The 27,043-nt window shown below is 45.4% G+C and overlaps 1 protein-coding gene across 1 annotated transcript in view; it reads left to right on the top strand.

The window, feature by feature from the left end:
- The window catches only part of LOC308315241 (protein kinase C and casein kinase substrate in neurons protein 1-like), a 38,101-nt gene extending 11,370 nt beyond the window's left edge, over nucleotides 1-26,731 (top strand). Inside the window, exons 4-10 of the mRNA XM_080763117.1 lie at nucleotides 935-1,170; nucleotides 3,690-3,845; nucleotides 6,762-6,937; nucleotides 19,194-19,314; nucleotides 19,423-19,532; nucleotides 21,696-21,928; nucleotides 25,345-26,731. Coding sequence (XP_080619243.1) covers nucleotides 935-1,170; nucleotides 3,690-3,845; nucleotides 6,762-6,937; nucleotides 19,194-19,314; nucleotides 19,423-19,532; nucleotides 21,696-21,928; nucleotides 25,345-25,454 — 1,142 coding nt within the window. The 3' untranslated portion in view covers nucleotides 25,455-26,731. The remainder of the gene's footprint in view (nucleotides 1-934; nucleotides 1,171-3,689; nucleotides 3,846-6,761; nucleotides 6,938-19,193; nucleotides 19,315-19,422; nucleotides 19,533-21,695; nucleotides 21,929-25,344) is intronic.
- Nucleotides 26,732-27,043: the final 312 nt, after the last annotated feature.

The following is a 27,043-nucleotide window of genomic DNA, read 5'->3' as shown; positions in this document are numbered from 1 at the left end:
TATTCTCAGGCTTAATCTATAGTAACCTCTGAGGTTACTGGAGGTTTGAACAATTGAACAATGTGGACCCTGTTGTAAACAAGTGTAATGCTTAATTGGGTCGTCCACTCACAGTTGACAGTCTCTGTATTGAGTTTGTGCTTGAAATGTACTGTAATTCTACAAACTGTTAATAAATATTTCAATCAATCAATCAAAAGGTCAAATGCTTAAAGTGTGATTACCTTTGAGGGGATTAAGCATGTTTACTGTACCTACACCTATGGTTTGACACCTATGGGTGTAGGTCCTACCCATTAGGACCTATTAGTGTGACCCATTAGTGTGAAAATCAGACCATCAGTAGTCATGCTCTGATTTTGAATCTAGCTCTCCTGTAATTAAGAGCAATTTGGAGGTTAGGTTTCAATGTTTTTTTTGGTTCCACCCGTTTTTCCTTTTTTATTATTTGTATTGTTCAGGCCTGTCAGGTTTAGGCTGTCAATCACAGCGACTGGCCAATCACAGCGTGTCCTTGCACAACCCGTGTAGGCTTTGGAATGACACTCCCACAGAACCTCCCGGGTGACCCGGTCATATGCGTTCCAAAATCCACAAAACACATGCAGACCGGTTATGCATACTCTCCAGGCCAGAGATAGTAAATGTTGGTAACGCTGACAGTGTGCGAGATCGCTTCATTTTGATCTTTACCACACTTGCACCCCAGTTATGTGCACCCCTGACAATACTTCCATGTGTTGTTTGGCACTTGTGTTAATCAAACGATGTACTCATTTTATATAATGTCGCATTATGTATTTTATCAATGTTTTTACTCTGTATAGTGACTCTTTGATGGGTCAGATTAACCTATAGGCATTACGATAAACAACGGCTGCCGGCCCGGCGGTGACATCGATGATGACATCGCGACATTCTTGCGTCCCCATAGGTCCACAGTACGGCTCGGTGGAGCGGGCGTGGCTAGCGGTGATGACGGAGGCGGACAAGGTGAGCGAGCTGCACCAGGAGGTGAAGAACGGCCTGATGAACGAGGACGTGGAGAAGGTGAAGAACTGGCAGAAGGAGGCGTACCACAAGCAGATGATCGGAGGCTTCAAAGAGGCCAAGGAGGCCGACGTGGGCTTCAGTAAGGCCCAGAAACCCTGGGCCAAGAAACTGAAGGAGGTGAGTCAAGTAGTGTTGTTTTCACCCTGGGCCAAGAAACTGAAGGAGGTGAGTCAAGTAGTGTTGTTTTCACCCTGGGCCAAGAAACTGAAGGAGGTGAGTCAAGTAGTGTTGTTTTCACCCTGGGCCAAGAAACTGAAAGGGGGAGTGTCCCGGCCCGAGATTAACATTGCTGATAAGGTACATCACGTGGTCTGAATGAAAACAGTTTCAAACGACACGTGACTATATCTCAGGCTCTGACGTGACCTAGCATCTAGCCGAGCTGAGTGGCTAGCGCACTAAAGGCTACTAGTTTTGAGGTAACTTTTTGCGTCATACTAGGTGAAAGTATCATAAAAAATTATTTTATTGCTCGAAAATCTTCCTTACAATGACATTGAGTTGACGTGTACGTTTTAGGGTAAACTGTTACATAATCGCAATTTCGCGTGACTAGTCCGTCTAACATGGTGTGTGTGTGTGTGTGTGAGAGAGAGAGAGAGAGGGGCGGACTCAGGTTAGGCCGGCGCAGTCCGCAGTGCCGCTAGAGTAGTCACAGGCAGTGGTAACGTTACGTGAAGCTCCGGGCTCCGTGAGCCCTGTTCAGCACTTAGCCGGCTGAGGGCGTGTCAGCGGGGGGGAGACAGATAGACAAGATAGGTACGATGGAACCCGTCACGCGAAATTGCGATTATGCAACAGTTAACCCTAAAACTTACACGTAAACTCAATATCATTCTAACGAAGATTTTCGAGCAAAAAAAAATTTTTCCACCAAACTTTCACCCAGCTATGAAGCTAAAAGTGACCTCAAAACCACTAGCATGAGTTGATAGCCACCAGGAACGCTAACTCGCAGAGCCCAGAGCCGCTCTGCCATTTAGCCCAGATACAAGATCAATTTCATTGGTCAAATTGTGCGTTCCCGTACGTACGTCAGAATCAAGATGCTAATTTTAATAGCCTTAATAGCTTCCCGAGGGCCGTGACATACCCGCTTGAAGGAGGTGAGTCAAGTAGTCGACTATACATTTTTCCACTGGCGAAAACTGAATGGAAACTAATTAAGAGTGAATGTTTTGAGTTCAATTTTGTACACTGTATAATGACTATGCTATGTTCTTGTTCAGAAAACTAATAAAAATTGAATGGGAAAAAAAACTAAGCTATGACGACTAAAACTAAGACAATTAGTGACAACTAGTGACAATTTCGTCAAGAAATAAAAACTAGACGTGTTGTGGGCTTGTAGATCGTCTATTCATTACGACGGCATCAAGGCCCGCCAAAACACATTTTGTTCAACTAAATCAACTGATCAACTAAAATGTGACTAAAACTGAATGAAAACTATTCAAGAGACTAAATGTGACTAAAACTAAAATCTAATTTTGCTGCCAAAAACAACACTGGGTGAGTGTGAAACCCTGAAACCCTACACCCTGAAACCCTCCTAAACCCTGGGCCAAAAAACTGAAGGAGGTTGTTGATTTTGTCGACTAAAACTATTTCACTGATATAATAATAACAAACAAAACATATATATAATAATAGGGATGTCCCAATCACTTTTTTTTGCTCCAGATCCGATTCTGATCATTATGCCACAACACAATAGTACAATATCCAAAATCACAGACGATATCCAGTCTAATATCATGTTATGGATATGATTCCGATCACTTGAAAATGACACGATCGGATCGGGGCAACCCTCATAATGACAATAAGCTATGATGACTAAAACTATGATGAAATATCTTTTGCATAAATTGGTTGACCAAATTGGTTTGGCCTCTCCAAAAGGAGGGCCAAACAGTTAGCAAGGTACTGCTCAGTCAGCTATCAACTGTTATAGGAAGCCGCTCAATTTGGAGCTATAGGCGTTGTTTCCTTTACCCATGATTGTTGTCTGCTGGGTTCGACCAGTATGCCAACATATGTGACACTAGGGCAATAAGCAACTAGTCGACTAGTAAATCCACTAGTCGACCTTGTTGGTACTAGTTGACTAGTTGATTTTTCCTGATTTTGTACATAATAGGTAGTTAAACTAGGCAACTAGTCAACTAGTAAAAATGACTAGAAGTGAATGCCCTATGTGACAGTATTCTGCCTTATGCTGCAGGGGTTCTCAACGTTTTTGCAGTGGGGACCCCCAGAAATGCTTTGGCCATGTATCGCGACCCACGCCCCTCCCTACCCCAATACAAAAATAACCTTAACAATAGAGAAAATATATCATAAATAAATACTGAAACCAGATATAATCATTAAGGAAATGTGTGCATGTACATAATGTATACAATATGTACATGTGTATGTATATAAACTCAGAATTTCCATTTCCAGCCATTTAGTTGCAATTTTTTATATTTTTATTTTTTAAATCATTAAGGCAGTGATTACGTCCTTTGTACAAGGCATTCTTGTTCTTCTATTGTAACCCCGTTCCTTCTTTCAACAGCCTCTGTCTGTGGTACTGTGGGCTTGAGTGTGTATTAATGGCGTGCGTGTGTGTGTGTGCGTGTGAACAGATGGAGGCAGCTAAGAAGACGTACCACCTGGCCTGTAAGGAGGAAAGGCTGGCGGCCACCAGAGAGGCCAACGGGAAGACGGAGGCCTCGGTCACACCCGACCAGCAGAAGAAACTCCACGAGAAGGTGGACAAGTGCAGACATGACACCGGCAAGGTAACTACACTACTTTTACTTTACTTTAAACCCCTTTAGACCTGAGGACGATTCTACAAAATGTATTCTAAATCCTGACAGTTTTCTGAAAAACCTCATGTTTCTATGTCGGTGGTTCTCAAACATTTTCATGTCAAGGACTCCCAAAATGACAAGTAATTGGCCGCCGACCCCCATCTGAAAATATGTTGTTCCAGGGAGACACCCCCGCCCCCCCAGAAGCAAAGATTTATGTTCAAAGCAAAAGAATATATATTCAAAGATTTGTTCCACATTTTCATAATTTTTCAAAAGATAGCAGAGTGCCGCACTACGAGCTTCGAGCTATGAGCTTGTAGATCTTAACCCAGAATGGGTTAAGGTATAGATCTTTATTGTCATTGCTTGCACTGGCATACAAAATAAACATACTGTAATAAATGATACCCAAAGTGCAATAGTGCTAGTGCAATGTAATAGTGCGGTGTAATAATAATAAGAGTTCAGCAATGCAAAGTCCAAGTCCAGTACAGTGCACTTATAATAGTGTAAAACGACCCTGCAAAAGACCCGGCCGGTGTCAGAAGTGGTCGAGGACCCCTGGAGGGTGCCCTTGCGTGAGAGGGACTCAAGGAGTGAAGCGAGAAGCCCTTCAGAAAGGAGGGGGTAGTGTAACAACCCTGCAAAAGACCCAGCCGTAACTTGCTCCTCCAAGGGAGCTAACTCTCTTGGCGCGGCTTGTTGCTTGCCTTGTCTACTGAGTGGGAGACCGGGGTTCGACTCCAGCTCAGGGTGCTAAACGTTACAATACTATAGAGGAGGGTCGGGCTTGGGGGGAGCGTGGGGCAGGTTGTTCATTCAGCAGCCTGACAGCCTGTGGGTAGAGGCTGTTGGTCAGTGTTCTGGTTCTAGACCGGATAGATCTCCTACCAGAGGATAGATCGGTATCTCCTACCAGAGGATAGATCGGTATCTCTGATCTATCCGACCAGAGGGAAGACGTTGGAAGAGATGGTATGCTGGGTGGAACTGGTCCTGTAGGATATGTTATTCGCACGGTGTAGGTATAACTAAAGTACTTTTACTTTACTTAAAAGTGGACGAGCGCACACATGACACACACGGTAATACATATTCAGGTCAGGATACCACTTTTGTCCAATAGGGAGAGATAACTCATGCGGGAATGAAATTGGAAGTTATTAAGAAATGAGCAGACAAAATTGGAACTGGGACACCATCAAATAGAAGCTACTACTCTCTCCTGATTGGCAAACGCTGGTAGCCCACCTGGAATTTTATTTTCTGCTTAATAGAGCTGGAGAGACAGAGCTATCAAAATATAGAGCTATTATATTTAGCACTGTTACTGAACAAACACTATAGCAATGATTACTGTCACAATATAGAGCTATTTAACACTGTTACTGAACACACACTCTATAGTAATGATTACTGTCACAATATAGAGTTATTTAACACTGTTACTGAACAAACACTCTATAGCAATGATTACTGCCACAATATAGAGCTATTTAACACTGTTACTGAACACACACTCTATAGCAATGATTACTGTCACAATATAGAGCTATTTAACACTGTTACTGAACACACACTCTATAGCAATGATTACTGTCACAGTATAGAGCTACTTAGCCCTGTTAATGAACAATATAGAGCAATTTAACACTATTACTGAACAAACACTATGATTACGATCACATAGACTAGATATTTAACTTTTTAACAAAACTAAATTTGTTCTTAACCAAAGAAGAATACAGCACCACTTAAATCAAAAGTAAAAACATAACCAACTGAAACCGTATTATATAGTGTTGTTTACAAACTAATATCTAATATTAAATCATAAACATAATGTCCTTAGATGTCCTCTTGTCAATAATCAATAAGGTGGGGGGAGGGGGATAGTGTTTCATACATATTAAATATGTATGAAATGTTTTGGGTGGATGTGAAATCTATATCCTTCAAGGTTATTTTAAGGAACATATTGCTCCTGATTACGCATTAGGAGAGCATCTCTGATCCTAATCAAGGACATCTTTCACACGCGCATTGTTCGCTAATATCTGTTTACATAACCACGGTTATTACATAACCTCCAGTTATGTTAAACGATATGGCGCTTCACAGTTCGCTTGTGAAAGATGTCCTTCATTAGCATCAGAGATGCTCACTTTTTAACTGTGAATAAATGTTGTATAAAATGGTTTGATGACACGATGACTTTGCTTCGGACAAGATTACAATATGCTGACATTTTAACACATTGACCTGGCTCTATGCTATGAGGGCTGCTGGGCTAACTGGACGGCAGGGGCAATTAGACCCATATGGCAGGGGGGGGGGGGGGGCTCAATGGTAGAGCAGCCGGATGGAAACCGCAAGGAACTATCTCTGCTCCTCTATTCATGGGCGCTTGGTAATGAGCACAGGAGATTAGGCCAGAGAGCAGCACAGACTAATGGATTTATACACTGTATGCACATGCACATGCACGCACAAACACGCGCACACACACACACACACACACACACACACACACACACACACACACACACTCTCGAACACAAACAATAGCCGGCATATACAGTAGAAGTGGTGGCCATTTTCTGGTTCCACCAATCCAGACCCCATTCATTTTTTTTCCCATAGAGATTTCCAAAAAAATATTCAAAATATCAATTATTCTAAGCCTAGAATCAAGCCATCACGGATCCTGGTGAAACATGACCATAAAACAGTTGGTTTTAACGGTGAATAAATAAAATTACCTCAAAATGTTACTTAAGTACAGTACTTGAGTAAAATAATACTTTACACCACGATGAGAAGAGTCTAGTCGAGACGAGTACATGGAGAGTATGTACTATAACATTATGTAATGTAATATATTGTAATATATTTCAGGCAAAGGAGAAGTATGAGAAGTCTCTGGACGAGCTGAGTAAATGTACTCCTCAGTACATGGAGAGTATGGAGCAGGTGTTTGACCAGTGCCAGCAGCACGAGGTCAAGAGGCTCACCTTCCTGAAGGAGGCACTGTTGGACATCAAGCGACACCTCAACCTCACCGAAAACCAAAGGTCAGTGGTCCAGACTAACCACAATGGGCTTAGTTTCCACCTCAGAGGAAAGCCTGGTTTGTGTTACAAAATTGCAGTGTGAACCGGTCTGGAGCGGATGATATGCCTATACGTACGTCATGTTGTAGGCTAGTATTGTTTTGTAGTCATCAGGCAGGAACCATCATGTGGAACTTCCTTTCCCTCAAACCGGAAGAATAACAATAAAAGCTCTCGTAACCTGTGGCTTTTATTGAGAAACATCGGTTTGAGGGAAAAGGAAGTTCCAGATTAATGCTTCCTGCCTCATGATTACAAAACAATGACTACAACATGGCGTAGCGATATCATCCGCTCCCTATCGGATCATAAAACCGAAAAGGAATGCTGCCATTTTGTTTTTGTGGACATCATCAGTATCTGCAATTATGCAGAGCTCTGATATGTATGTATATGTATGTCTGATATGTCCTTTTCTTCTTTAAAAAGGGTTATTACTTATTATGATGCATTCACCCCTTGCTTTGGTAAACGGGGATGTTTATGGGGGTTCTCCAGGGGCTGATAACTGCAGGGGGAAATGACTGGTACAACTTATTTATTGTATTTATTTTGTTTCGTTCTGTGTGAACACAAGGGGAAAGTGATACAGTACTACGGCAAATATTGTCAGGGCTCTTGTTGGTCGACCAGTGTTCTGATCTCTAATCATTTGGGATTAAACACACTCCAGCACATGCACATCTGATTTACGAATGTACTGTAGGCATTTAGCAGACGCTCATAATCCAGACTAGTGATTTACAGTGAGCAAGAACAACACATGGTAATACATCAAAATAGTCATCGAGAATCATACGTAAGTAAGCTAAGAACCTAACATGATCCGTCAAACATTAGAACAGCTCTACAGTATTTTAGCCTTTGCATATATGCCTGTAAGGTCGTCGAGGCTAGGGCAAGTGCTACGGCAACTGCTGCAGGCTAAGGTGGAGTCTGAAGAGGTGGGGTTTCAGACTACAGCAGAAGATTGAGTCTCCAGTTCTGACTGCAATGGGGAGTTCATTCCATGTTTTGGGAGTGAGCCAGAAGGGAGAAGAGTCTGGGACGTGATCTACACACTAGCTGCTCCTTCTGAAGGACTTTTTTGCTGCAGTCACATTCTGAGGAAAGGTCACTGCTGCAATAACATAGAAATACACATATAGAAATATAAGTGTGATTCATTAACTGCTAGTCGGCCACACTGAACAGGCTTCTGGCTTCAAGTTTGACAGCAACATTTTGATTTAGTTTTAGTCATAGTCTTTCGAATAAAATACCATTTAGTTTTAGTCACATTTTAGTCATCCGAAACATTCTAGTTGTAGTCTAGTTTCAGTTGACTATTATACCCAAAGATTATTACAATCGATTCAGTTTTTTGTATTTTTTTTATTACAATATTTGCCGGTCCTGATGCGTACTTGCCCGATTTATGCTAGGCTGCGTGCCGAAAATAGCTGATCTACAAGATCTTCTATTTCGGAGCGTGACACGTACAGTACCAACGTGCTGCCAAACAAAAAAGTTATTTTAGTTCTACAGACTGTATCAAATATAAGTGACTGTCGTAAACGATACAGAGCCACCTCTCCCACAATTTCGGCGAGACAGTTTGTGTATTTTTGGACCACAATTATTTTTGAAGATGACCCCATGTTATTTTCCATAGAGAAAACCTTCCATGAACCAGGGGATGAGTGAGTGACGTCAGGACTTCAGTACTCGGTAGTTATGACCGGTAGAGACAGAGTTGTGAAAACATCCCTTCATTCCAATGGAACAATTTTGTTCACAGCAATTTCTGGATGATGGAGATAATCCGTTCCCAGAAGTTAGCGGTAAACTCTAGCAGCGCATTAGAGCTGCAGAACAGACTTTTGTGGCGCACTTTTAAAAGGTAAGATGTTTTAAGCGCCGTAAACAACAGCAATGTGCTTCTTAACCAAGTTAACACGGTAACATTAATGGCTTAACATGCTGTATGTCAACAAGGCAGGCGACGGGCAGGCGACGGGCAGCTTCTCTTCGTGTGCAGTTCACGTTATTTGCGCTGGGAGTGCTGCTGACTCACTGGGAATAATTAAAAATAAACTACAAGCACACCCTGTTCTCTCTGAAATATATCCATTTTAGTATGACAATGTTGGGAGTATTGTGTGTCCAATATTGGGACCAATATTTAGTAGTTAGACAGGTACATGTGTATCAATGAGGTGTAGTGTACCTTGTAGACCAGACCCATTGAAGTAGTTCAGACAGGTACATGAGTATCAGTAGACCAGACCCATTGAAGTAGTTCAGACAGGTACATGAGTATCAGTAGACCAGACCCATTGAAGTAGTTCAGACAGGTACATGAGTATCAGTAGACCAGACCCATTGAAGTAGTTCAGACAGGTACAATTGTTAATGTTACTGCTACTGAATTAGTTACATTTTCGTTAGAAACGGACCTCGTATCATGAGTGACTGACTGTCGCAAACGATACAGAGACACCTCCCTGACAATAACGCTGGACCACAATGCTTATATGAAACGATTTTTTAGATGACCCCATGTTATTTTCCGTAGAGAAATTACTTCCGTGAACCAGGCAGAACCAGGGGATGAGCGAGTGACATCAGGACTTCGGCGCTCCATAAAAGCTAATGTAAAAAAATAAAAATAAAACTAAGCAATGAAATACACTAAAGGCCTCATAATCCAGTTTTCAGTGAAGAGGTGACCATCGAAATGGTGGTTAGTAAAAACAGAGATGTGTTGTCTTGAGCGGTGACCACCGCAGCGTGTTAGGTTTCGGCGGTCACCTCTCTCTCTCACCGAAAACTGGACTATGAACAGGCCTTAGGAAACAAGACAACCAACACATGTGCAGGAGCAATGTCTGGGAAGTGTGCTCATGGCACCTCACCATAAGGCGCATGCATGGTCAAAGGGACATTGGATGAGTGCTCCTGCAAGAGTCCTCAATGCATTCTCACTGTACAAAAATCTTGTTCTCTGGTTGACTTGTTTGATTACTCTAGATGCCATGTTTTCACTGGAAAGCCAAATGCGACCCAGGTATATTCCTCTTTTCTTGTGATCATCACATCATCTTTTACTGTGAATCTGTCGGCCATGCTGAGTTTTCTTTGGGATCCAAAGAGAATGGATTCTATTTTCTTCCCCAGGTATAATGATAGTGTGTTATCAGCGAGCCAGGTGCACGTACATTCTACCGAGTTGGAACACGCACATGTCACAATAGAGTCAGCTCTTTGTGTGTGTGTGTGTGTGTGTGTGTGTGTGTGTGTGTGTGTGTGTGTGTGTGTGTGTGTGTGTGTGTGTGTGTGTGTGTGTGTGTGCGCGCGCGCGCGTGTCCATGCATGTGTCCGTGACGTGTGTGCGCATGTCCATGTGCGCAAGAGTGTATGTGTGCACATCCAAGTCATGTGTGCGTGTGTGTGCGTGTGTGTGTGTGTGTGTGTGTGTCGGTGTCGGTGTGTGTGTGTCGGTGTCATCACACCCTGATCACAGCTCTAATTAGTTGGACTCAGGCCAGAATGACTCACAGGTGTACCTGCTGACATCATTGCTATTCTGGTACCAGCTGGCTTTGATATAGCCTGGTTAGGCTTGTTACAATTATTACGTAACCATCTAACCGCAATCATTTGAGTTAATTGCATGTATTTAGTCATAATCGTAAAATGTCCACGTTTAAAAATGTTCCTATACGTAAAAACATACATATTTGTTTTTCATCATATCTAATATATTTTTTACCTTTTTTAAAGTAAAAATCACACCCGTGTGAAGTGAGGGGCACTCTTATCATCACACATTTTAAATAAAAATTGTAGTAATTTCTTGGTATATTTCAGTTATTTGTCATATCTGCCCTGTGCTCTTTTCCATCACGATGCCTAAAAGGCAAACAGAAATCTAATTTCTATTCTCAAATGTTCCAATTTCCAATGCCCAAAACACAATTAAATTGTTAGTTGCAATTATTTGTGTGACAATTAACTTAAATGTGTAATCGTGACAGCCCGGCCTTAAGCCTGGTGTGCTCCCAAAAACAATTCCCCTGGAACCCAGGGGCGTCATAGTGATATAGTTCCTATGCCCATAAACCTCTGAAGTCTTTGTAAAGTGAGGTAGAAATCTTACTATTGAGTGAACTTGATATTAGCAAGAGATTGTGTGGCCTTGAGACCAGACGGCACTTGTCAGTTCACAGCTGACACGCCGCATCAGAGACAAGGTCACTCACAGCCACGGTCTGAGAGAGAGAAAAAGGATGAGACTGGCAGGGCACTGCGTCAGGAACCTGGCTGACACTGTGGGAGTCGACCAAGGACACACAGCTAGGAAGGCAGGGCATAGGTTTTGATGAATTGAGCACGAAGGTGCTACCTAGGTGCAACTATTCCCATAGACAGCCCATTCATCCAAACAGAACAGTCCTATTTAATTGTATTAAATAACGTCAAACTCGCCAACATTGCGGCATTGCTGCGCTCGTGTCTTACCACGCCTCTCTCCCATGGTAAAATCCATGGTAACCTGAGACCTCTTGTGGCTTATTGCTTTAGTAGAGCACTGGCTGAACAACTTGGTACCGGGCCGGGGGGGTGACGCACGATCTGACATATAATGAATGTTATATGGCACGGGCCAACAGTTCCAAGTACATCCTTGCAGGCAGTGACAGTGAGTAACAATATTGTACTGTAGCTTGCCTGCCTACCTGTTAATGTTTTGGGCAGCTGCTGCTGCTGATTTTACCAGCGTGATACTTTTACAATGAATGAATTACTCACCTAATGCTGGCTAGAGGATGAGGATCCACTTCCACCATGATTAACGTATATTCCAAAGTGTGTACACATTGTTTAAGTCAAAGATGCGCAGCATCATGGCTTCCATATGGTATTATAAACTTTGGCTAAAAGCATGTGTTTAATCCACCACCACCACCATCACTTCTAATCAATGTTTACAGTCTGTCAGTCCCTCCCTCCCGGCATCATGATCTGAAAAACAACTGTCTGTCATGGAAGTAGGCTACAACCCAAACAGTTGTATTTCTTAGGTGTAGATATATTTGTAGCGCCCTGAGAGATAATGCTTTGAATGGGTATCTGTCGTGAGTGACTGTGTAACGCTGTGTGGTCGTCCATCGATCAACACCTGCTGTAGAGCTCTAGACCCTGATGTTAGACAGGAGAGTGCATTAGAGCTCTAGACCCTGATGTTAGACAGGAGAGTGCATTAGAGCTCTAGACCCTGATGTTAGACAGGAGAGTGCATTAGAGCTCTAGACCCTGATGTTAGACAGGAGAGTGCATTAGAGCTCTAGACCCTGATGTTAGACAGGAGAGTGCATTAGAGCTCTAGACCCTGATGTTAGATAGGAGAGTGCATTAGAGCTCTAGACCCTGATGTTAGATAGGAGAGTGCAGAGTCCTGAGTTTTACAATAGACAATGTACTGCAGTTAATTGATTGCATTTTAAAAACGTGGGGACTAAATCACTCTCTGCTATTATGAGCGCACACTTTCATGACACTGCCTGCCGTGTTGTGCATATAATTATTCTAATGATCGCATTCTAATTATGTATGCTTCCCTTTTCTCAACTCGACTCTCAGTAGATTTTAACCTGGCCTCTACTATCGGCCTAGAGCAGTGCTTCCCAAACGTGTGTTGGCCCGTGACCCGGAAGAGATGGAAAAAGTACTGAAAATGTTTACTTAAGTACAAGTATCAATACTGCCATGTAGAAAGTAGAAGTCCGGAAATTCAACATTATTTTACTTGAGTAAAAGTACAAAAGTAGACTATTGGCTTCAAAATGTACTTAAAAGTACCATTGTGCAGAATTACTCTGTGACCCACAAATGGGTCCCCGAGCCCGTGTTTGGGAAACAGTGGCCTACAGGGTTTAATTTGCCTTTTTAACCCATTCTGGGCGGGAACCGAACCCCTTTTGGTGTTTTAACTATTATTTTAACTAAGTTTTATCTATTGAAAAAGAGTGCCGTGCTACGAGCTTATAGGTCTGCTATTTTGAAAATATGGCGCAAATCATTGAATATATCTATATTCTTTCAGAGCGAACGTTTTAACAACTTATTTTCAGATGGGGGTCGGCAGCCAAGTACATGTACAGTAATTTTGGGGGTCCTTGACGTGAAAATGTTTGAGAACCACTGACATAAAAACAAGGGGTTTTCAGAAAACTGTCAGGATTTAGACAACATTTGTAGAATCGTCCTCAGGTCTAAATGGGTTAGCTCATTTCAGTCCATTCTCCCATTTCACCAAGAACCTTCTGAAAATGGTTGTCTTTTATTAAATGTTTTGCTTTCTTTTTCTTTTACTTTCATTGTGCGGTGAGGAGACTCCCACCAACCTGGTGAGGAATAAGTCTCTTGTAGTCATTTGTAAACACAGAGCCCGAAGTCTGACGTCGTTTACACATCCGACCCCGGTCGGGTTGTTTTTCCCCCCATTCTGAATTCCCATAGGTTTTTTTTTGGCCTGTAAAACCTGTCCTATCATCCATCTTTTTGCTTTAGCGACCTATAGTCATGGCCTAAAAAAGATTGGCTGCCACTAAGCCAATGGGAGTCTGAACCCATACTCTGAAAACGGCGCTGAGCAACTTCCATTGAAATGAATAGCGGAGGGCGGGGCTGTCGCCCCCGGTCCGCACTATATCCTTTATAACTCAATGGCCACAACGTGGAGAGAATGACAACAGCAGCTAATGCTATGTGAGCTACTGTAACTGGAGTAAAAGGAAAGCCATACCAAAACAGTGATTGAACTATAACAAAAGAACGTCGGAAACTAACGAAAACAACAGCCCAGGAGGTTGTGACAGAGAAACACACGTTAAAAACAATAATCTTTTTTTTTAATGGATTCTAAGATGACCCGATGTTCTCTATCGTGTTCGAGACTGGCTCTCCACTACATATTATTCAATATGTACGGGAACTGACCCGACGGGGCAGTGTACATGGATATCTCTTTAAGACACATCCTCTATGGTGGCCCTGCGCAGATGCCAATCAGCGGGCTATTTAAGCCCCATCTGTGCAGAGCCACTTCGATCTTTTGATTTCCACGAGAGCAGACGTTACGTAGGCTATCTCAGCAGTTTGGAAACGCATCCATAAAGACTATATTAGAACAGCTGCGTGGCACAGTCCACTTACCTAGGTAAGAAGAGAGCCGGTCGTCGCGACTCCTCTCAGGGCGCCGCGTAGCTCCATCAAAAAAACAGCAACAGCAACAAGCTGCAGGCCTAATCCGCTAGACAGTGGAGGAAGCCTCAGCTTGTCCGTGCGTCCGCTCCCTGGTGAAACCCGACCACGTTGGGGGAAACCTTGAGACGGCGTTCGGTCCGTGCGTCCGTTCCCTAGTGAAACCCGACCACGTTGGGGGAAACTAGGAGACGGCGTTCGGTGTGGCCAAAGCCAAGTGCGAAGCCGACCACGTTGGCGGAGCCTTGGTTCCCTGGCTGCAGAAGCGGTGAGACCTCCGGGTCTATCATCGCGGCTGTACACCGCGGCGGCGGCCGGCGGGGTAGAACCCAGAGGAGCTGACCCAGTCGGCGTACTCTGAGGCCATCTACGGTCGTTGTTCGTTGCACCGCGGTCCGGCCGGACCACACGGCAGAAGGGAAACAATAACAAACTCCCATCGGCAGAAGCGCTGGGAGACCCAGAGCGGAACCGACCTCGTCGGCAAACCTCCCGGTTGACCATCGCGGCTGTATAGTAGACAGTGTATACGGCCAGTTCACACGGCAGAGAGGAAAAAACAATAACAAACTCCCGACTTCCGCGTTGACGTCATCACGTCGGCGTTGGGAGGGGGCTCGAGTGAACACACTCTGTCACCCTCACTCGTCGTGTAGGCTGGTTGCCAGGTTGTCTATGATATAAGCGGGTTTATACACACTTATAGATATATAGGCAGATAGTATACTGTGATACATATCTATATACCCATCTACTAAACTGAATAGCTATACATTCATGTATTTATATATATATATATATATAGATAAATTAAATATATATAAATTAAATATATGCAGTTATAATACATGTCTATATACTTAAGTTGTCTGAATAATCAAATAAGTAGATAGATAGATATCTATATATGTATATGAACAATTTGAACATATATATATATATCGATATATAAATTATAACACATAGCTATACATATTGAGGTACATAGGGGAAACAGAAACATGGCCACTTCAGTGCACACCTGTTCGGTGTGTGCGGTGAAAATGCCCATGGAGGACGGCCATGACAGGTGCATGTGGTGCTTGGGTCTGAACCATGCACACATGGCCAGGTTGGACCCGGCATCCTGTATAAACTGTTTCATCCTGCCGGCTAGAGTGAGGGAGGCCAGGGCTCGATCATTCTCTCTGGCACCGGTAGAGGATATTTTAGCCCAGCATCAGGCCAAGCGGCTGAAGACTGCCGTCGGGGGCGACCAGCGGCGGAGGCAACCGCCTACAGCCACAGCTTCGTCAGCCCCACCAGCTCCGCTAGCTCCGCCAACCCCAGAGCGTCCGACAGCCATGGTGGTGGCTCCTCCGGCTCTACGGCGCCTTATAACCAGGAAGAGGCGCCCCCTTCGCACTCCTGACGGTGGGGGGGGCTCAGCCCCCTCTTGCCGCCCCCTGGAGCAGACATTGTTCTGGGGGACAATTGGGGCGGACCCCTGGGTGATTTCCACCATGACCCAGGGGTATCGACTGCAGTTCCTGCGTTCGCCCCCACGGACACGGTCTGCTACTGTTACAGTGGTGGCGGACGTGAAACACAGGAAGGCTTTGGCAGCAGAGATCACCACTCTCCTGGTGAAGAGGGCCATCAGAGTGGTGCCGCAGGCCACCCAGCAGGCGGGTTTCTACTCCCGGTACTTCCTCATCCCCAAAAAGGATGGGAGGCTGAGACCAATTTTGGATCTGCGGGGGCTCAACAAGTATTTGAGACCCCTGCGCTGCAGGATGCTGACGGTGCCGAGGGTCCGACAGGCCATCCTACCAGGAGATTGGTTTGCATCAATCGACCTGGAGGATGCATATTTCCAGATTCCGATATGGGAGGGACACAAGCGGTATCTCAGGTTCGCCTTCGACGGCAGGATCTTCGAGTTCTGTGTCCTACCGTTCGGAATTTCACTAGCCCCCCGCACGTTTACGAGGTGCATGGACGCAGTCCTGGGACCTCTGCGGGAGGAGGGCCTTCGCATCCTGAACTATTTGGACGACTGGCTGGTGTGTGCCCGCTCAGAGGGGCAGTGCCACGACAACGTGGCTCGGCTCCTGCAGCATCTGGGTCACCTGGGCCTTCGCCTCAACGAGAAGAAGAGCAAGCTCCAGCCGTCACAGTCCATGGAGTTCCTGGGCATGTGTGTGGATGCCAGGGCGGGGACTTTGTCCCTCACTCCGGTGAGACAGGCCGCCATCAGGGACTGCTTGTCCCAGTTTCGGCTGGGGGCCAGGGTGACCTGGAGACTATGTCTTCGCCTGTTGGGGCTTATGGCGGCCACAGTACACATCGTGCCCCTGGCACTCCTGAATATGCGGCCAGTACAGCGTTGTCTGCTCAGTCTGGGCCTTTGCCCTCAGAGAGACCTGCAGGCCATAGTACTGGTGACACGCAGGCTGCGAGTGGCCCTCCGTTGGTGGGAACAGCCGGCCACTCTGACGAAGGGCAATGCGCTGGGTCCGGTACTGCGTCGTCAGTTGGTTTCCTCCGACGCCTCGCTGACAGGCTGGGGAGCAGTCCACAACGGCAACGGCGTCAGTGGTCGGTGGCAGGCGCCTTGGTCGTCCCAGCACATCAACCTCCTGGAATTGCGGGCAATCTATCTAGCGCTTCGCCGCTTCCAGACAGAATTAAGGGGCCGCCATGTCCTGGTGAGAACGGACAGCACAGCAGCGGCGGCTTATGTCAACAGGCAGGGCGGCTTGGGCTCCCCTCGCCTCTGCAGTCTAGCCCGGACGATATGGGAATGGGCACACCCGCGGCTCAGGTCCCTGAGGGCGATGTATGTGCCGGGCCAGGAGAATGTGGCTGCAGATCAGCTCTCCCGAGAGGGACCCCCCCGTGGGGAATGGAGACTACAGCCGCAGGTGGTGCACGAGATCTGGAATCAATTCGGCACCGCCGTGGTCGACCTTTTCGCCTCCAGGGAGTCGACGCATTGTCCCCTCTTCTTTTCCGTGGCGAGGGACGACCCTCCCCTGGGCACAGACGCGATGGCACATCAGTGGCCGAAAGGTCTCCTTTACGCCTTCCCTCCCTTCGTCCTCCTACATCCGCTCCTCCAGAGGGTTCAGGCGGAGGAGGTGAGCCTCATCCTGGTGGCCCCCAATTGGCCCCACATGTTCTGGTTTTCAGCAATTGCTCCCCTCCTTCAAGGCCGGCCCTGGGAGCTCCCGGTGCGTCGGGACCTCCTGTCTCAAGCCCACGGGTCGCATTTTCATCCCTTTCCCCAGGGACTCAAGCTCTGGGCCTGGCCCCTGAGAGGGCCGAGTTCCTAGCCATGGGGTTGCCTCCATCGGCAGTTGGGACTCTGCAGGAAGCCCGGGCTCCATCTACAAGAAGGGCGTACGCTTTGTGGCGAGGCGTGACCTTGTCCGAGATTTGCACAACAGCATCTTGGTCGACGCCCCCCACATTCACAAGGTTCTACTGCGTGAACGTGGCAGCCAGCACCCAGTTCACAGGGCATGCACTGGGCTCCAGGCAGTAGCTTTGGACTGGCCTTAGCGTCTATGAGTTGGTTGACTGGCCTCAGTGTCTGTCAAGGCCAGCTGGGCCTAGGTGGCGGCTCGCACCTAGGTCACGAGTTTGTTGACTGGCCGCAGCGTCTGGCTGGGCCAGCTTGGCCTAGGTTGCGTCTTGCACCTAGGCCACGAGTTGTTGACTGGCCTCAGTGTCTGGGGGCCAGCTGGGCCTAGGTTGCGTCTTGCACCTAGGCCACGAGTTTGTTGACTGGCCTCAGGGTCTGGGGGCCAGCTGGGCTGGGGGCCAGCTGGGCCTAGGTTGCGTCTTGCACCTAGGCCACGAGTTTTATTGACTGGCCACAGCGTCTGGCTGGGCCAGCTGGGCCTAGGTTGCGTCTTGCACCTAGGCCACGAGCATCATATTCTTATCCAAGGGTTTTGGAGCACATTGGTGAGCTGGCGCCAGGGATGGCTACGGCCTGGGCACTCACCACTTATAGGCTCTGATTGAATTCAGGGTAAACTGCTTCGGGCTGCCGCGGGGGCAGCTGGTCTGCTTATTTCCTCGCGGTGTGTCTTAGAGAGTTCCCGTACATATTGAATAATATGTAGTGGAGAGCCAGTCTCGAACACGATAGAGAACGGAGGGTTACACTCTCTGTAACCCAGGTTCTCTGAGTGGAGAGACTGGCTCTCCACAAAAGAGCCGCTCCGAAATTCGTGTCAATCAAGTTAATCGAAGTGGCTCTGCACAGATGGGGCTTAAATAGCCCGCTGATTGGCATCTGCGCAGGGCCACCATAGAGGATGTGTCTTAAAGAGATATCCATGTACACTGCCCCGTCGGGTCAGTTCCCGTACATATTGAATAATATGTAGTGGAGAGCCAGTCTCTCCACTCAGAGAACCTGGGTTACAGAGAGTGTAACCCTCCGTTATTCTCCATAGAGAAATGACTTCCACGACCCATGGGATGAACGAGTGACCTCAGGACTTCTGTACCTATACTCTTTTGACAATGTGACTGTGACTCATGCTGATTTGAATGTTTAACCCATTTAGACCTGAGGCCGATTAAAAAAGAAGTGGCTTCTAAATCCCAACAAGTTTTCTGAAATAACTATGAAATACCTATGGTTTTATTCTATGTCAGTGGTGCTCAACCCTTTTTCATGTCAAGGACCCCCAGAATTATCTGTAGGCTATTTGGCCGCGGACCCCCATCTGAAAATATGTAGTTCTTGTTATGTAAGTATAGCTGACACGCTTGCCTGCTCTCGCAGTGTTTTCTGTACCCACACTGCAGGCAAATCAGATTTATTTTTCCTCAAATCTGACGCATGTGTGTGTGTGTGTGTGTGTGTGTGTGTGTGTGTGTGTGTGTGTGTGTGTGTGTGTGTGTGTGAGCGTGCATGCGTGTGTGTGTGTGTGTGCGTGACTGCCTGCGTGTGCGTGTGTGTCCTCAGCTACGGCACAGTGTACAGAGACCTGGAACGTACCATTCTGGCTGCCAACACACAGGAAGACCTGCAGTGGTTCAGCAACAACCACGGACCTCAGATGCATATGAACTGGCCCGCCTTCGAGGTAAGAGAGCTTGTAGATCTGCTATTTTCGCTATTTTTGTCCAAAAGTGCCCTCTTACGGGATTTCAGCCCCTGCCTCTCTAACACTCTCAGCACGTGCCTGTTTCAGGAGTACAACCCAGACGCAGCCAGCGCTCCAATCAAGAAGATCAAGAAGCCAGATGGAGCCCCGCCCACTCCTAGCACTGACCACGTGGCGCCACCCGGTGACCGCAGCAGGTAAGTGTTGTAAAAGCCAAAAACTAAAATAAATACTCTGTTACTAAGTACAAGTCAGGAATTCAAAAAGTACCCTATCAAGTACCAAAGTATTTGCATCAAAATGTACTTTAAGTACAAAAGGAGAAAGTACTCACACATATAATGCAGAGAGACAGTGTGTAGTGAGTAAACTAGTAAACTATAGGATCATAGAATGCAGAGAGACAGTGTAGTGTCTCAGTAAACTATAGGATCATAGAATGCAGAGATACAGTGTAGTGTCTCAGTAAACTATAGGATCATAGAATGCAGAGAGACAGTGTAGTGTCTGAGTAAACTATAGGATCATAGAATGCAGAGAGACAGTGTAGTGTCTCAGTAAACTATAGGATCATAGAATGCAGAGAGACAGTGTAGTGTCTCAATAAATTATACTATAGGATCATAGAATGCAGAGAGACAGTGTAGTGTCTCAGTGAACTATAGGATCATAGAATGCAGAGAGACAGTGTAGTGTCTCAGTAAACTATACTATAGGATCATAGAATGCAGAGAGACAGTGTAGTGTCTCAGTAAACTATAGGATCATAGAATGCAGAGAGACAGTGTAGTGTCTCAGTAAACTATACTATAGGATCATAGAATGCAGAGAGACAGTGTAGTGTCTCAGTAAACTATAGGATCATAGAATGCAGAGAGACAGTGTAGTGTCTCAGTAAACTATAGGATCATAGAATGCAGAGAGACAGTGTAGTGTCTCAGTAAACTATAGGATCATAGATTGCAGAGAGACAGTGTATTGTCTCAGTAAACTATAGGATCATAGAATGCAGAGAGACAGTGTAGTGTCTCAGTAAACTATACTATAGGATCATAGAATGCAGAGAGACAGTGTAGTGTCTCAGTAAACTATAGGATCATAGAATGCAGAGAGACAGTGTAGTGTCTCAGTAAACTATAGGATCATAGAATGCAGAGAGACAGTGTAGTGTCTCAGTAAACTATAGGATCATAGAATGCAGAGAGACAGTGTAGTGTCTCAGTAAACTATAGGATCATAGAATGCAGAGAGACAGTGTAGTGTCTCAGTAAACTATAGGATCATAGAATGCAGAGAGACAGTGTAGTGTCTCAGTAAACTATAGGATCATAGAATGCAGAGAGACAGTGTAGTGTCTCAGTGAACTATAGGATCATAGAATGCAGAGAGACAGTGTAGTGTCTCAGTAAACTATACTATAGGACAGACCTGGGCATTGTACGGCCCGCGGGCCAAATACGGCCCGCCGGCTGACTCTGACTGGCCCGTGAAAGATTACTTGATAATCCGAAAATAAAACATACTTTCTAATTACCTTATGGGTGGACTAAAACCGCATTGCTTTTATTTTGAAGCCCATGTATTCTCACAGTGCACGCAATCTGCACGTCAACTGTGCACGTGAATTGCGTGTGATTGAGAACCTGTCTTTCTTCCTTCACCCCCCTCATATGCGAAAATGTCGGCTTTTTGGATTTATTGTTGACTATGTCGGTGAATGCAAATAGCCATGGCATGAAGCATGCAGCTCCACAACACGGTAGGCGCAGGCGCATGCTTTGATTACCAAACTTCCTTGCAGGAGGACAAGTTAAATCCCATTATGCTTCATTGCTTTATTTAACCCGCCTCGCCAATAAAGTTAAGATGTTTTCTGATGCTGCCGTATGGCGTTGTTGCGCCCAGAATGTGGCATGCTTCTGAAGTTCAGAAAGCTTGGGCGATGCGCCGTGAGCTTGTGGATCGTCTGTTTTCGGCATACGAGTCGATCGTCTCAAGCCTGCAAGTAGAAAGTAAAAAAATCACACCCATGTGAAGTGAGGGGTGCTCTTATTGTACATCACAAAATAGTCACTGCCTATAATTTGAGTCAAATGTTTCACATTTAGTTTACCATTGCTTTGCAAAACAATGCCATTTACTGCTATTTATATAAAAATAAAATTGATATCATGCATAATTAAGTTCAGCCTTTTGGCCCGGCCCTCCAAAATATTTTCTGTTTGTCATTTGGCCCCTTGGGAAAAATAATTGCCCACCCCTGCGAGGGGGTGGGCTTCTCATAGCTGTGAGCAGCTATGAGAAGAACCAGGCGTACATGCTATCAATAATAATAATTCATTGTATTGTTAATATTTCAGTGTGAGCAGCTATGAGAAGAACCAGGCGTACTCCACGGAGTGGTCGGATGACGAGCAGCCGGCGGGCTACAGTGGCAACGAGAACGGCGGCAACGGGAACTCCTTCGAGGAGGACGCCACCAGCGCCGGGCAGGGGGCCGCACCGCCGGCCGCGGCGGCCGCGGCGGGGGTCCGTGTCCGAGCACTCTACGACTACGACGGACAGGAGCAGGACGAGCTGACCTTCAAAGCAGGCCAGTTACACACACCGACCGCACGACTTTCTACCACTGACTATACCAGTTACACACACCAACCACCGCCCACACGACTTTCTACCACTGTCTATACGAGTAATACGAAGGTTGATAAAGCGTCCGCTAGGGCTGAGACACTCTACCGGAATAATGTGAAGAATGGGTCAAATTAATTCACTAATTACTTAATATCAATTAAACTTTACAACATTTATCTTAACAAAATACAAGCACACCGATGAAGCCGGTCGATTTGACATATGGCTCAAGTGTGTGCCGTCCAAACTGTGGGAGGAGTAGCGTTTCCAAAAAAAGGTTACTCTAGAAAGAATAATAAAGTGTTACAACTTACTATAGTCTAATTGCCCTGTTAGGGCAACCACACTAATAAACTGTCTACTGCTTCTGACGGAACGCTCCGTCATATAAGCTTTATTATTGATATCTGTTATAATATCTGTTTTCTTTTTTTTCTTTTTTCTTTTTGCTTGGCCTTTCCTTCTTCAGCGATCCTAGACCGGTTTCGCACATGCGCACTGCCGTTCACTTCTTGTATACAGGTGGACTGAAACAGCTCATGAGTCTAAAAAATTCTGAATATTCTTATCTCGCCCGGTATTATTGAGGATGCGCTAGGACGTCTGAAAAAAGAAAAAAAGAAAACAACCCATACATCCAAACAGAAAATGGTAAACGACGTTAAACTCACTTCGCCACTCGATTTTCCACTCACTTTATGCATGCGCAAACCCTCTATATGTTAACTATTAACTATTGTGTGCATGTTATAAGTAAAATGTTTTAAAAAAAGCTGATCACAACGTGTCGTATTGTGACTGTAGTGACAGTTGTTAAACCGGTTGAAATAGACTTATGAATTTTAATTGTGTGTGTGTGTGTGTGCGTGCGTGCGTGCGTGCGTGCGTGCGTCATCAAAGGTAGCAGCTGTTACTGAAGGGTAGACACACAGGGGCAGTAGAGAGCAGAGGTTCGATCGATAACAGACCTCATTGAAAAGCAATTACAGCTTTTTCCTGTTGGAAGGAAGGACTCTGACCATCACTGTGACCATGACTGACCTTTTCCTGTTGGAAGGAAGCAATCTGACCATCACTGACATTTACACATTTACACACACCGACCTTTACGTCTACAACATCATGCATTCGTTTTCCTGACAGAATAGAATCCATGGCTGATAAATGGATAATGACAGCCTTCTGTTGTTCTTGCTCTCAGCTAAATGGCACCACAGCTTTTGTGCGGTCAGAAAGCAGAAAAAAGCGGATCTCACAAGTCTTGTGAGCTTGTACTGTACTGAAATCCAGAGAGGCTAGAGCACGTATTCTTTTTCTCCCCCAAATAGGAACAAGTTAGTGAACAAGGACAATGATTTAGCCATCATGTGATCTTCTGTTTCTCTGTGTGACTGAGGGTTAAATAAATGGGGAGACCCCGGCGGGTACAGAAAGTTAATAAAACAAAGGTGGTAACAGTTGATGAGCGCTTGACATGGTCGGATCACATTGACACTGTAAAAATGGGGTAGGGTATTGCGGTTACACGTCGCATAATCAGATGTTCTCCCTGTGTTAGACCATTAATTAGAATGGAGGTTCTCTCTATGTTAAACCATAAACTCATTGTTTGACAGAAAGTACTGGGCCAGTATGCCAGGACTTTTCTGTGTTGTCGGGCAGATTAATTTCCGCGATACTGGCATGGAGAACTTCATTGTAACGATCGGCTGTTATTAGCGTTAGCACATGCTGTTTATCTTTCGCCAGAAACGTTAACATGTCGGGAGCGATGCGGTACGAAAATCACAAATGACATCCAGAAACTCGGATGCATCAGAAAAGCCATGGACAGTGCTCATATAGTTGCAGAGAAATGAGGCATTGAAAATCCTACTTTGACAGGAGGTAAATGGGGGCTGTGTGCAAAGACTCCGGTGCTGGGGGTGACGGAGGCGTTGCCTAGCAACCGGACCAATGTTAAAACCTGATTTAAAACCTGGGTGTACAAATATATACGTATAGCTGGCAGAAAAATAATGAATTTGAAAGGATTTCTAACTTGAGCAGTTGAGACGAATAACAGTCCATAATTATTTCTAACCCCTCCCCCGCCTAGCTGTATGTCTACATTATGTAAGGGATTATATCTGGCTAGGTGGTCATTGTCGGAAGATAATTCACAGAGTTTAAACTCCCTGAAGGTGAATGATATCCTGACAATGACCACCTAGCCAGATATTATCCCATGCACTTATGTCTACATGGCTACCTACAGTAACATAAATTAATACATTGACCCAAAACACAACAGAAAAAGTATTCCATAAGTTTGCGCTGGCTGCGTCTGGCCAGCTGCAGGGCTGGAGCACTGCCACTGTCGGAAAACAAGGAAGTGAGTTGATCAAATAGAATCCATTTTCGGGTACTGCTTCGTCTATTTCTCGCTCAAATGTTTTCAAAAACATTTTTGAGAGCAATGTTTAGCTGTAAATGGCATTGTGTGTCACTAGTGTGTATGTGTGTGTGTGTGTGTGTGTGTGTGTGTGTGTTTACATGGCTGTCATGTTGGAAACAGCAGTAAATCAAACGGGGCAAAGCCACACAGCTGGTGCTCAGAGGGTTTGATTAGGCAGGGGTCTGTTATAGAGCGGAGCGGTCATTAACTCACCACTGAATTCAGCGATTGACCAATCAGAATCAAGCATTCAACCAAGCCATGTAATAAGGATAATTAGTGTGGACTTAGACTGTTATTCGTCTCAACTGCTCAATTAGAAAGGAGGTTACACACAGATGTTCTACCCATGTAACACCATTAACACCCCGAGCGGCAAAAACGGAGGTCTCTGTCCTATCAAACAATCCCGCTCCGTGCCCAGGACGGAGATTAATCAAAAGTTCCGTCTTCAATCATATCATAACGGAGCGCACCAGTCATGTACAGTACATGCTGGTAGCGTCGATTGAGCAACATTCGATGCCATTTCCGGTTGGGATGTCATCCAAAGTGGCACTGGTCCCCCTCCATTTTAGTGGATGGGAGGAAAAATCTTAAAACGTAAATAACTCTTGATCTAAATCAATGCTTCCAATTCTAACCAAAGATTGTGTTTTTTGTTTTTTAGAAGTAATCATACCTCCCATTGTTGTCAATCCCCTCGGGGGTCTTTTGGCTACATCTAGATACGTCTAGCTACTTCCAAAATGGCACGGAGAAACCTTGAAATTGCCCTGAAAGTGGCAAATCGCTGGGCGCCCTGATGTACAGTAATATGGTTCCAAATACCCCCGGGCGTTCGGGAAAGGAGGTTACACACAGAATGTTACACCATTATACCACCTCAGGTGATGAACTGACAAAGACGTATTCATGTTGTTGTTTTTTCTCCTCAGGTGAGGAACTGACGAAGACGGAGGACGAAGACGACCAGGGATGGTGTCGAGGTCGCCTGGATACGGGCCGAGAGGGACTGTACCCGGCCAATTACGTCGAGCCCATTTAGTCACGGGGTCGGAAACGCCAGGACACGTGCCATTGGACGGCAGCCTGGACTGTCCCCTCCAATCACAGCCTGCCTACCTACCCACCTACCTACCTACCTATCTACCGCACATAGCCAGAGACTTAAAAAAAAGAAGAAGACACACCCATCCCTCCTCGCCGTTGCCGCCAAGCAGTTAAAAACTTAGTAAACAACGTAAAAGGAAGAAAAACTAAAAAAGACAATAATAATATATCCCTATAATATATTTTATCCAGCATTCGGGGGGTGGGTGGACTTTAAAGATGAATAAAATGCAGTTATTCCGGTATATATATAAACAAACAAACACACACACACACACACACACACACACACACGACGCATAACATTAAGCCGATGCAGGGAAACCATGATGCTAATGGCGTTAGCAGTGTTCGCTACATAATTCCGCTGATGGTTAAGCTGTGGTGTGCCTCTTAAATAGCAGACGGCGGGAGATAAACATTAACGAACTAATTAAAACAGCTGGTGTGCAAGCTCACGACGCGCCCGCGACGGCGGATGGGCGGTTTAATCGACATAATCTATAAACAGTAATATCGGCCTTTAGAAAGGCAATATCGGCATCATGAACCGAAAAATAATGCATCACTTTTATTTTATAACAGGCATTTATTATCTCGCGATGATGACGAAGGACGCCCACAAACGTGATGATGACGAAGGACGAAGGATGCTTTCTGCACAATCTTTCAAAAAGGGTCAGAATAAATCAGGTTATTATAACCCGCCGTGTATTCATGCATCTGCACCCAGCGTCACACACACTGTACAAACAGGTGAGAGGTAAACCCTTACTGGTGGGAACTGGAATTGCGGTATTGTTCGATTTGACCGCACGATTAACTGGATTAGTCAGATATTTTGGGCTGGATGTCTCAATATCGCACGTCCCTAATACGCTAAGTGTCGTGAGCTTGCAGCGCGGCCGTATTCGCTCGCGCGAGACGCTGTCGTGGTGCGACGAAAGATGAATTTACGAGGCTCGGGTTTGAACTACTATTACACCGAGCTTCGCAGCCTGCATTGCATACACACACACAAGCATAATGCAAGGTCTGTGTAGCATTTCTAATTCTGTGTGTGTGTGTGTGTGTGTGTATGTGTGTGTTCAAGTTGTCATTCTTATTCATGGGGAATGCCGTTTCAGTGTTTAAAAGTACCACAAACTGTATCCTCTATGTTTTATTATTTTTGTGTTATTTAATTTTCTTGGTGATTTTGCCCCACCAGTCCCCCCAGTGTGTGTGTGCAGTCAGTCAGTCAGTGCAACGTGTTTTAAACGTGTTTTCTGAAGCTAGCTTGCATAGCAGCGTGTTACGAACTGTGTTTTCTGAAGCTAGCTTGCATAGCAGCATGCGGCGCTATGCAACGACAACCTCCCTGGAATCTCAGACGGCTGCTTCTATCTTCACCATCGCCTCAGGCGATTTAAAAAATAAAAAAGAAGAAGAAAAAGCCGCGATGCAACAGGACAACAATGCACAGAACCGACTCGGTTGGACTTTTCAGACTTTTTAAAAACGGGCTTCTGTGTCGAGTTGGAC

Source organism: Protomyctophum bolini (assembly GCF_963924005.1).
Source record: "Protomyctophum bolini genome assembly, chromosome: 5".
Taxonomy (NCBI): Eukaryota; Metazoa; Chordata; class Actinopteri; order Myctophiformes; family Myctophidae; genus Protomyctophum; species Protomyctophum bolini.
The sequence above is the reverse complement of the archived record's forward strand: the minus strand, read 5'-3'. Positions and strand labels throughout refer to the sequence as shown.